Source organism: Chlorella variabilis (assembly GCF_000147415.1).
Source record: "Chlorella variabilis unplaced genomic scaffold CHLNCscaffold_24, whole genome shotgun sequence".
Lineage (NCBI taxonomy): Eukaryota > Viridiplantae > Chlorophyta > Trebouxiophyceae > Chlorellales > Chlorellaceae > Chlorella > Chlorella variabilis.
This window is the reverse complement of record NW_005435064.1, coordinates 30,171-41,205: the sequence shown is the minus strand read 5'-3', so window position 1 is coordinate 41,205 and position 11,035 is coordinate 30,171. Positions and strand designations below refer to the sequence as shown.

Genomic DNA, 11,035 nt, shown 5'->3' with positions numbered 1-11,035 from the left:
GCCAGGCCCGTGGCAGCGCAGAAACCCAGGAGCGCCCGCCCCTGGGGGTTTACCTCCCCGTCGCAGCTAGCGCGGGGGGGCAGCGCAACGCAGCGGTCTAGGAGAGTGCGCCCCTCCTCACTCTCCACCCAGTCTGGCAGGCTGGCGGTGCGGCCATTGAGGTCCCCCCCAATGCATACCGTGCCGCCAGCCGCCTGTGCAGCGAGGACATCCTGCTGCAATCTCCCATAAAATGCAGCCAGCTGCTCGCTGGTCCGCTGTGGCGGCAGGTACACACTCGCCACGTATCGCGGGGGGCCAGCCTCCCCCCGGATCTGAATCCAAGCCACTCCCTCCCAGCTGTGCCACTGCTGGACCCGACCCACCAGAGAGCTGCGGGCGTAGATGGCCACGCCGCCGCGTCCCCTGCCCGTCGAGCAGGGGGTCCCTGGTCGGTGGTTCACAAGCGAGTAGCCCTGCAGGCTGGGTGGGGTGGCGCCCGGCAAGTGGTGTGTCTCAGTGAACAGGAGCACATCACTTGGCGCAGCAGGCAGCAAGGCTGCTACCGCGGCTGTGTCATGGGCCAGGAAGCCGCGTGTGTTCAGCAATAGCACAGCGGCGCCCGCCTGGCTCCCAACCCCCTAGCGGGCCCCTGACGGCTGTCCCACCCGCCGCCTGCTGCGCCGCACATGGGCAGCACCAGGGGCGGGCTCCTCCCTTGCCTTCCCTGCCCCTGAAACTGTTCTGCCGCTATCTTGCCACACCTCTGCAGGTGGCGCCGCCCGAGGTGCCCCAGGGCTACATCAGCGATGCCGAGGTGCTGGCGGAGCTGGGGGAGCAGCCGGCACAGGAGGGGGAGCCGCGCTTCTGCCAGTACATGAGGGCACGCCTGGTGAGCCCAGCAGGCTGCCGGGTGTGGTGAGGCAGCAAACAGGTCGCAGCCCGGCCGCTGATCCGCTCATCATGCAGCTGGAGAACTCGGGCAGCAGCTTCTTGAGCGGCGGCAGCTCAGGGGCCCCAGCGCACAATATGCGCACCCCGCCCACGCCTGGCTGCCTGCCCGCTGCAGATGAGCGCGGGCCTGCTGCGGCCCAATGAGCGCGGCCAGCCGGCGCTGCCCAAGGACAAGGTGCCGGTCAAGGCGTTCCTCAACAAGCTGCTGGGCATGCGCCTGCGCGACCAGCAGCTCATGTTTGACTTCTTCGCCTCCGCGCTGGACAAGGTGGGTGCGGCGGGCTGGCGGGCGCCTGAGGCTGCTGGGCGGGCGCCGCCGCGCCCTCAGTCACGGCCCTGGCGTGCTGCCAATGGTTCTGCTTCTCCTTGTCTGCTCGTGCCGCCGCAGGTGATTGCTGCTTACAAAGCCCTGGGCGACTACGACACAGGTGGGCAGCGCAGGCACTGTGACACGAGGGGCCGGGCTTGGTGGCCAGCCATGCATATCAACTGACGGCACCCAGCGCTCCAACTGCAGGCGCCCAGGTGCATCGCGTGGATTTGGCGCTGGTGAGTCAATTGCCTGGCTGTCCCTGCCCCCCAGCAGGAGCGGATCCCAGCAGGGCAATCAGCGGGCACCTCAGCCGTGTGCATCCTGTTCTGCGTCGGTGCAGGACCGCGGCGTGTCGTTTGAGACGGCGTGCGACCTGCGGGACGATGCGGAGCCGTGCGGCGGCGGAGGGGCCCGACCACCACCACTCCTCTGGTTTTTACATGAGTGAGTTGCTGGGGCCCAAGGGGAGCTGCCTGGCGATGCCTGCAAACACCAACGTGCTGCCACCTTTGTGCTCGCGAGCTGCTGACGGTCCGTTGTTTGCCCTGCCGCTGGTGCAGTGGGTCTGGAGGTGGAGGCTGGGGGCCGCCGAAGGCCTCGCTACATCCTGCTGGCGGCGGAGGTGGGCAAGACCCTCAACAACCAGCCCCGCCTGGCCATCCGGGTGAGAAAAATGCTGGTGCTGGCTGGGACTGCACTGCCCTGTCGAGCTTTGCCGGCTGCCCTCGCTGCCGCTGAAGGCTGAAGAGCCACCACCCCTACTCTCCCGTGCAGCGCCCCAACACCAGCGCCGCGGGCAGCATGACGCTGGGTGAGCTGAGCGCCAAGAACTACCGCAAGATCACAGACGCCAGCGCCGAGCCGGTGTGGCGCTTCTGGTGAGCGGGGCGGGGCGGGGCTGCGGCAGGAGACCTGGCGCCCGGCTGGCGCTGGCCTTGACGGGGGCGCTGTGCCTGCTCTGCCCCCTCACGCCCCTGCCTTCCCCTGGGCAGCCCACAGCGTACACCAGTGCAATGCACGCCTTCCTGTCTTTCTTCCTGCCACTCCACAGGTACGAGCACAGCGTGGACCACTGCACGCACGGCGACAAGTGCGACCTGGGCGGCTGCCAGTTTGGCCGCCGCCACAGCAGCGTGCACATCCTCAGTGGGGCCGTGCTGCCGCTGATGAAGCGGCTGGAGCAGCTGCGCAGCAGGAGCATGTGGGGCAGGTGCGCGCGAAGCAGGGGTGTGCCAGCCTGCTCAACTGGTCCAGGCTGTCAACTGGGCTGCTGACCTCCCTCCCTGCCTGGCTGCGCAGGCTGGGCATGAGCGGGGATGCCACCCGCCCGCTGCGCATCGTCAAGGCCGTCACCAGCGGCGGCGAGTCGGTGGTCGGCATTGAGGCCGTGGAGGAGCGGGAGATGGAGCACTGGTGAGCTGGCGGCACTGGTGGGGGCCGCACCGATACCGACACGGCGCTGGTGTGCAGAGGCTGGCAAGCAGCAGGAGACTATAGCCGGTGCAGGAGACCAGCCAGCACAGCAAGCCGCTCCGCCTTCTCCACTGCCTGTGTCCAACTCGCACCTGACCTGCTCCTGCCTGCCTCCCTCTGCCGCCGTGCAGGGTCACCTGCCTGGACAAGGACAAGGCCAGGGAGGCCGAGGCGGCAGCGGAGGCGGAGGCTGCCGCTGCTGCCAAGGCGGAGGCCGAGGCGGCGGTCGCGGCGGCGGCGGCGGCCACCCCTGACATGGCGGCCGCCGTGACGGCTGCCGTGGAGGCAGCCACAGGAGGGGCAGCCATCAAGGCCCAGCCCGCAGCCACGCCTGCCGCCGCGTCTGAGCCGACGGCACGCGTGGAGGCGCCAGCAACAGGCGGCCCCCTCGAGCTCAAGGCAGCGGCGGCGGCGGCGGTGGCGGCAGCCGTGGCGGCGGCAGCCGAGGAGGGGGCGGCCAAGGCGCAGATGCCCTCATGGGCAGCGCAGATGTTTGAGGCGGCCGTGGCCCACGGGGCCTCGCCAGAGAAGCTGGCCCTGCTCAAGCAGCAACTCATGGCGTTCAATTAATCGAGTGATGCTGACATCCACGTTTGAAAGGTAGTTTAGCAGACCTTGCGAATCGTTTCGTTAGCAAGCTGTGTACTGTAATTCTGGAGAGCTGCCACGTACTGGCAGATCCTTTCGGGGCGGAAGGCCAGCGGGCACCCACCCACCAAGCGAAACCTGGCATCCCCCTCCATCCCGGCCTTCACGGCAGCGCATGTTGCAACCTGCTCTGCTCTATTTCATCACCTCCATCAGTCCCAAGCTAGTGCTAAGAAGGGAACTGGCCTGGACCGGGGCCAGGCCTGGCTGCCTGCAGCTGTAGGTTGCAACGCTTCCCTCGGGCAGCAAGAGCGAGCTCCGCAATCGAGTTAAAACTTAAAACACATCAGCCTCTAGCCCACCCTCGCGCTAAGGCTTCAGGGGATAACAAACGTGAGCAAACTGTGGATAACCGGCTCAGGCGCTAGTGCTCAGGCAATAGCTGCCAGCCGAAGCCCGCCTTGCGCCCCAGCGCCGCCAGCACCTGCTTCACCTCCGCCCACAGCCCCGCGCCGCCGCCGCCGCTGCCGCCCGTGCCGCCCCTGCCACCGCCACCGCTTGCCTCCACCACAAACTCCCGGCTGCTGCCCTCATACGGCTTCGCGCTGCAGGTGGGAGGTTGGGGTGCAGGGGCATGGCGGTGGGTTAGCACCGATCGAGGGCCGCTTGTCAGGCCCAAGACACTGCCCCAACGCAACACAGCCCGCCGCAGCGCCGGCTTGCCCCTCAAACTTGGCTGGCATTCCAGCCCCGCACCACCTGCGGAACCAGGGCTTGCAGTCCCCAAAGTGGCGCAGGCGGTAGGTGCCCGGCGGCGTGCCCCCTGGCACCTCCCAGCTGATGGTCGCAAACGACAGCTCCGACAGCGAGTGGGGCCGCCCCCACGCAAACCGCGTGCTCCAGTCGGCGTCGGTGTGCACCACCGCCCAGCTGCCGTCCCCCTCCAGGCGCTCCACTGCGGGTGGCAGCGGCAGCAGCTGGGGCACTATGGGGTGCTGTGGAAGTCGAGGCACGTCAGGCGGCTGGGCAGGCTGGGAAAGGGTGGGCGCGGGGCTTTGCCAGCCATGGGTGCAGGCGGGCAGCGCAGCACGTGCGGCATCTCAAACCCACGCCCCCCCCGCCCGTGATGGCTGGCCAGCCCTCACTCCCTGCCTGGCAGCCTGCCGGCCCAGGCACACTCCCCCCCGGCGCACCCGTCAGAAACGTGCCCTCTGCCCGGATGTTGTTGCGAGGGCAGCCGGCGTGGAAGACGGCGGCCACGGTGTCCCCAGGCCCGTAGCTGCCGGCCGCCACATCCTCCGCCACGTCACCAAACCGCTTGCCAGCCGGCACGCCGTCTGCCACTACCGGCGGCACCAGCGACCACTGCTGCGCCAGCTGGTTGGGGGGCTGGGGGCCGGGCGGCGTAGCCTCGCCTGCTGCCATGGCCGCCGCCAGGCGCATGAACTCCTGCGCAGCAGCCAGAGGAGTGGGGGTGGTGGGGGGGTGATGCAGGGATAGGTGTGCACGCGCGATGTGCCGGGCAGGCTCGGCCTGGCATGGCGGCGCCAAGCAGCAGCGGGCAGCAGCAGGCGTGGTGCCGCAGCAGCCTGCTCTGCCTGCAGGCCTTCCTGCCCCCGTGCCAACATGCCACCGCCATGTCACAGGCGCTGCCCCCACTGCACCTGCTTCCTAGAACCACCACCACCACCACCACCACACACCACACAGCCAGCCCCCCACCAGCCCCACCCAGCCTCCAGCGCTTGCCTGGATGTATGCGTCCAGCGTGTGCTGGCCGTACAGCGTGAAGCCTCCCTCGTACCGCTGTGCCGCATACTCCTCTGGCGTGGTGATGTAGGAGGCGTAGGTGTTGGTGAGGCCCGCCACCACAATGTGCAGGCCCTCGCCCCACGCCGCGCCCACCTGCGCGCAGCGCCCGCGCGGCCGCCTCAGCATGCGGGTGACGGCTGCCGCAGCGGCGGCTGGGCGTGCAGGGGCCTGGCAGGTGCGGGCCACGTTCCACCCTGGTGCCGCCTCCCTGGCCTGCCCCTGGCCTCCTCCCCCCAAAACCATCCCCCAGCCCGCCCCAGCTCCAGCCCCGCCCACCGTGGCCTGCACCGCACGCTTCAGCCGCCGCCCCGCCATCGTCGTCAGCTCGCCCGGCACGCACAGGATGACCAGGCGCCCCGCCCGCAGGATCTGCGCCACTCACACGGCGCGCACAGCCAGGGGGAGGGCGGCGGCGCGGCAGGAGCAAGTGAGGAGGCGGGGGCGACCAGCAGGCTGCCAGCCCAGCCGCAGTCTTGCTGAACACTCGCTCCCACAGCAGCGCAGGTATAGAAGGAGCGCCCAGCAGCGGAAGCAGCCGGGCGCACCTGTATCTCGGTGATGTAAGGCACCCACTCGTACGGGTAGTGCATCTCACCTGTGGGGGCCAGGCAGGCGGCACAGGCGCAGGCACACGTGCTTGCTGCTGCCACCACCAGGTTGCGGGAGCGGCTGACAGGTGGAGGGGGCTGGCGAGCCTCGCACACCTCCCCCGCCAGCTCCCCCAGCCCCACCCAGGTCCAGCAGCCGCGGCAGCGCCAGCCGCGCGCCTCACCCACATCCAGTAGGATGGGCTTGGGCGCGTGGCACGCCTCCTGCTCAGGCGTGGGCTTGCGGATGAAGTTGCGCACGAGGCGCCAGAAGGCGGTGCCGTTGGTGTCGCTCTGGCGGAAGTCAAACGCGCCGGGGCCTGGAGGGCGGGCAGGAGGCGGCGGCGGGGGGGCAAGCTAGCAGCGGGAGCCGTGTCCCAGTGCCGGGCTGGGCGCTGCTGGGACGCAGGAATGACAAGTCTGGGTGCCGGAGGCAGTCGGCTCCCACTCTCACCCCCGCAAACCACTGGGAGCAACCCTCGCCTGACCAGGAGGGCCCCCTCCCAAAGCACAGCACACCCAGAGGCGCGTGCCGCCCCCCCCGCCCACCGTCGGTGGTGCCCGCCGCAAAGGCAAAGCCCATGGCGGGCTTGCAGGTGGTGCCGGGCTGTGTGAAGTTGGTTGCCCGCACCCGGATGCCCCGCATGTCCAGGAAGGCGTGGCGGTAGTCAATGGGCCCCCCCAGCACCTCCCGCTCTGCACAGGCAGGCGGGGGCGAGGCGGGGGAGCGAGGAGGCAAGCGCGCAGCGAGGTGGGGCGGCGCCAGGGCGGCGCAGCATGTGTGGCCGCCGCCAGGCTGCAGGCAGGTGTGGCCCCCGTGCCGATTGGCGGCCTAGACTCCCTTCTGCTGCCCCTGCCCCTGCCGCTGCGTCCCGCTGCAGACGGCTGCGCGTGCAGGCAGCAGGCAGCAAGGGGAGCTGCCCACCTCCCAGCAGCAGCTCCTGTGCCTTGTCGGCCTGCTTCTGCCCGATGATGCGGGTCGACTCTGCGTGGTTGGGCCAGGCGGGGCCGCGCCCGATGCACTGCTGCACGCGGCCGCCGCAGGTGGAGTGCACCGCGTCGCACCGCTCGCCCGTGTCGCCACAAAAGGCGCCCTGGGTGTTGGGGGACGTGTCCCCCACGTTGGCCTGGCAGAAGGCCGCCACCAGGCCGGCAGACACGTTGGCGGCGCCGGCGGTGTGCCCAGGGACCAGCTCTGCTGGCGCAGGCGCTCCAGCCGCCGCCGCCGCCGCCCACCGCTCCATGAACTGCGCGGCGGCGCCCTTGTTGTCTCCCGACACCAGGCTGTTGGTGTTGTTCATGCTGGTGCCGTGCACTGGGAACCAAGAGAAGGCGCCCAGGGCCCTGCGCCAGAGGGGAGAGGGCGGGGGGGTGGGGTAACACTGCGGGGGGGGCCTCGAGATGTGGCGCTACTGCAGCAGACCGAGCCATCCACCGACGAAGCGCCTGCCTCACTCACACCCACCCACCCACACCCACACCCACACCACCGCGCACACACCCCGGCGCACCTCCCGCGTGCATCGTCCAGGCGCAGCAGCGTCATGTGCTTGTCGGTGTCGTGGCGGTACCGCGCCCGCTCCCACCCGGGGTTCTCCACATACGCGGTGGGGCTGCGGTTGATGCTGGCCCCCAGCAGCTCCCCCGCCGCCACAGACAGCCCCCCCGGCTGCAGGCTGTCGTGCGCGCGCTGGATGCTGGCGCAGGGGTGGCACGGGGGTGGGCGGGGGAGGCGGGAGGGGCAGGGCAAGCTGGGTCATGTGGCTGGCCGAGTGTTCCGGTGAAAGGCAGCAAGCAGGGGAGATGTGGAGACATGGGGCACGGCTTCTTCATCAAGTAGCTATGCACACGAGTCGTGGGCGGTCCACACTGCTCATCACCACCAGCGGCACACGCGCGCACGTGCTGGCCAGCCCAGGGTCTCACCTCAGCACCACGCCGTCCACCAGGGCGTTGAATGTGAGGGGGTAGAAGCCGAGGGAGGTGATGCCATACACAACGTACTGCAGGTAGCCTGCGGTGCAGGATGCAGTACAGGATGCGTGCACGGCGCAGGGGCAGCATGCAGGTGGTCGGCAGGGAGGGAGCAGGCTGGTACGCCTACGGCAGCACCACCAGCTGCTGCCCGGACCAGGAAGCTGCCGCCTTGGTAAAGAGGCACTTGGCAGCGGCATGCGCTGCTGCTGTGGTCACCACCACGGCATCAGCAGAGCGAAGCAGTTCCGCTGCTCCCACAGCCAGGCGGCGGCATGAGCAGCAGCACTGCACGCGGCGCTAGCTGCCTGCGCACCCCCCACCACCGCGGCGCACCCGCGGGCCCCGAGTGCGTGTGCGTGCCGCTCAGCGCCACGTTCTGCTCGGTGTACAGCTCGCCGTACAGCTCCCGCAGGCGGGCCACCACCGTGAAGGTGACTGCCTGGGAGGCCATGCCCGCGTCCATGTTGACAAACGCAAAGCGGCGGGTCGGGTTGGCGGCGTCGGCGGCGATGAAGGTGCGGGCATACAGGCGGATGTGGATGCCCGCCGCATACTGGTCCGGGTTGGCGTAGCCCTGCAGCAGCCAGGCGGCAGTTGCGGTGGTTTGGAGGAGGCGAGAGAAGAGGTGGAGTGTGGGGCGCAGGTGCTGGTACGTGGTGACGCCTCGGCCAGCGGCGGTGATACTTGCCGACGCTCACCATGAGGTTGACGTCAGCCACGGGCCCCGTAATATCAGCCTTGCCTGCATCCCAGAAGGCGATTGGCATCTTTAGTACTCGCCTGGCTCGCCGCAGAACCCTCGGCATTGCTCGACACGCACCTACGCCAACCAAGAACCCCTCTCCATCAGCACACGACACTGATATGCATGCGCCGGCCAGGATGGCCACCCATAATAGCCATGAGGCGCGCATTGGCCCCACTGTTTCGGCCGGCTGATCGAGTTCTGCACCAAGAGGCCCCTTCCCAGCCTCCCAGTGTTTGATTGGAAATGGCGGAGCTGCAAGGGGACGTCCTTCAGACCCCCGGAGGCCATGAGGAGGACATCACATCAGCAGTCCGCTGACGTGGCGGCGGCGATGCAACCAAATCGAGATGAACTGCTGGCCCAATCAGTCCGATCTGAGATCTGTGCGAGGCGTCCTGTGTGTACGAGGCAAGACCCTGCATGCGTGCTCCCACATGGCTGCCCTGAGCCACAGCGCCGCTCAGGCGGCTGTGCAGTATGTGTGAGTGCCTATGACGGGCAGCAAGCAAGAATGTCGATGCATCAGTATTGGCTGACCTGCTTTGCTTTGCATGGGCAAAGACAGCGGCATTTGCCGCCATACAGCTGCTGATGCCACTCTGCATGAGGGCCTGCATCCCCGCCCCCATGGAGCGCCCACCTAGGTAGCTCAGCGGGCGGCAGCGCCCATGAGGGGTGATTTTGTTGCCGCTTGCGCACTCCCAACCTGAGCTCCTGGTCGGCGCTGCGCCTGTGGACGACCTCAAGCTTCAGAATGTGCGAAAAGACCGTCACACGCCGCCAGGCGCAGGAGAACTTTCACCTCCCGTCGCTCTCAGAGCTGTGCTCCACCTCAAGTAAGTGGCGGTCGTGTAAGAGCACACAAAGACGCACAAACAGCCAAGGCCGCGACCTGCACGGCAGAATTGCATGGGCACCAGACCGCGTTTCTGCTGCCCCTTGCGCTTGCAGGCCGCCAGAACAGCGGCGGAGTGGACTTCCTGCCCGCCACCACGCGTTCGGCCACCTATCTGGTGAGCGCCTCGCGCGAGGGAGTTGCTGCTGGGCCTCCAGGCTTCAATAACGCGCGCCTGCTGTGCGGCACAAACAGCAGCGCCTGCTGACTCGCCGCTGCGCTGCGCCCTTGGCACTTGCAGGCGCCGCCCCGCTCAGCAGCGGCAGCCACCGCCAACCATGCCAGCGGCGCTGGCGCTTGCGGCATCTGCTACTGGCATTGAGTGTCGAGAGTGCCTGGCACCTAGCTGCTAGGACGAGGGCCGCGCCGCCCGTGTGGAGTCCTGCCTGCCCTTGCCACCAGGTCCCGCAGCAGGTGTGTGCGGCCCCGTCCTGGCAAGCACCTGCCCCGCTATTCTCATTGCCCATGATTTATCATTCATTGAGCTGGTTCACATGTGTGCCTGCTCAGTGAGATCTTCATGTCAGAATGTTTGCCCTCCCTGCTTTCCTGTACCCCCATGTTTTAGCACAATGCTCCTTCCTGCCCGCTGCTCCTCCCAGGGCTACTTTTTTCTGTCGGGGCAGGCAGGCAGCTCTGCCTGTACGATTGCCCTTTTCCCTGTAGCTCACTCCCTACTTTTCTCTGTAGCAAAATGAACACTCCCACGCAGATGGGGAAATGGTCTGTCCTCTTCTCCATGCCCCCGCTTCCCATTTCATGCCATTGCTATACAATCGACTGTAACCTGTGAGGATTGCAAGTACTGTGCCAATACGTCTGTGGCTGCAAGTGTACGAGTTGTGCTTGTGTATGAACCGACTACCTGCTCGTGCTGCCTGTTTGCCTGCCGGGCGTGCCTGAGGAGCGCCTGGGCTCATGGACCTGCTCGCCGCCCAGCTGCTCCTCAGGGCAGCCGCTTGAACCGCGAAAAGTCTGGCGCGCGCTTCTCCATGTAGGCCTGCCGCCCCTGCATCAACAGGCGCGGCAGCCCACCTCTGAGCTGTCAGTAGGCGGCCGAGCACACGGCAAACAGCGCCCCCCCCCCCTCGCCTACGTGCCACGCTAGCCCTCCCTGCCCGCCCACCAGGCCCCTCTGCCTCCTGTGGCGGGGCCCACCTCGTTGCCCTCCTCGCTCTGGTAGAACAGCAGCGTGGCGTCCCCGCCCAGCTGCTGGATGCCCGCCTGCCCGTCCTCAGCCGCATTCAGCGCCGACTTGAGGATGCGCAGCGCGGTGGGGCTGTTGCGCAGCACCTCGCGGCACCTGCGCGCAGGGTGGGGCCAGCGGGCAGGGCGGTGGGGAGGCAAGCGGGCAGGCAGCAGCCTCCCAGATGGAAGCCTCTGCGTCCAACACCGCCGCGGGGCAGGCCAGATGCTCATGAGTGGCTGCGTCCGCCTCCCACCCCCCCACGCCACACCCCACCCCACCCCACCCACCACGCCAGCGTTTCCGCCTCCAGCTGCTGCAGCGGCACCACCGTGTTGACCAGGCCCATGGCCCGCCTGCTGCGCATCGTACAGGCGCGCCAGGAACCACATCTCCCGCGCCCGCTTCTGCCCAACCAGGCGCGCCATCTGTGGCAGGGGAGCGGGCAGGGGGGGGGGGGGCTCAGGGGGGGGGAGGGGCGATGAGGGGCGGGCGCGCGAGTTGCGGCGGAGGGGGGGATCTA

The 11,035-nt window shown here is 68.4% G+C and overlaps 3 protein-coding genes across 3 annotated transcripts in view; 1 reads left to right on the top strand and 2 right to left on the bottom strand.

Annotated features, from left to right (window-relative positions):
* CHLNCDRAFT_32609 (hypothetical protein) overlaps positions 1–2,976 on the top strand; it is a 7,405-nt gene extending 4,429 nt beyond the window's left edge. The window contains exons 5-14 of the mRNA XM_005844162.1: positions 854–897; positions 1,049–1,201; positions 1,322–1,361; positions 1,451–1,482; positions 1,587–1,690; positions 1,807–1,910; positions 2,021–2,124; positions 2,298–2,456; positions 2,546–2,659; positions 2,851–2,976. Coding sequence (XP_005844224.1) covers positions 854–897; positions 1,049–1,201; positions 1,322–1,361; positions 1,451–1,482; positions 1,587–1,690; positions 1,807–1,910; positions 2,021–2,061 — 518 coding nt within the window. The 3' untranslated portion in view covers positions 2,062–2,124; positions 2,298–2,456; positions 2,546–2,659; positions 2,851–2,976. The remainder of the gene's footprint in view (positions 1–853; positions 898–1,048; positions 1,202–1,321; positions 1,362–1,450; positions 1,483–1,586; positions 1,691–1,806; positions 1,911–2,020; positions 2,125–2,297; positions 2,457–2,545; positions 2,660–2,850) is intronic.
* Positions 2,977–3,731: 755 nt separating this feature from the next.
* CHLNCDRAFT_139234 (hypothetical protein) lies at positions 3,732–8,450 on the bottom strand (the record flags this gene model as incomplete). The annotated part of the gene is made up of 13 exons (XM_005844080.1): positions 3,732–3,912; positions 4,067–4,262; positions 4,501–4,756; positions 5,030–5,212; positions 5,396–5,488; positions 5,665–5,714; positions 5,892–6,026; positions 6,256–6,402; positions 6,632–7,050; positions 7,218–7,403; positions 7,633–7,720; positions 8,017–8,257; positions 8,382–8,450. 13 exons carry the CDS (start codon positions 8,448–8,450, stop codon positions 3,732–3,734), a joined length of 2,244 nt encoding a protein of 747 aa, XP_005844142.1.
* Positions 8,451–10,272: 1,822 nt separating this feature from the next.
* CHLNCDRAFT_139232 (hypothetical protein) overlaps positions 10,273–11,035 on the bottom strand; it is a gene marked incomplete at both ends in the record, with an annotated part of 2,279 nt that continues 1,516 nt past the window's right edge. Inside the window, 3 exons of the mRNA XM_005844079.1 lie at positions 10,273–10,335; positions 10,485–10,629; positions 10,885–10,940. Coding sequence (XP_005844141.1) covers positions 10,273–10,335; positions 10,485–10,629; positions 10,885–10,940 — 264 coding nt within the window. The remainder of the gene's footprint in view (positions 10,336–10,484; positions 10,630–10,884; positions 10,941–11,035) is intronic.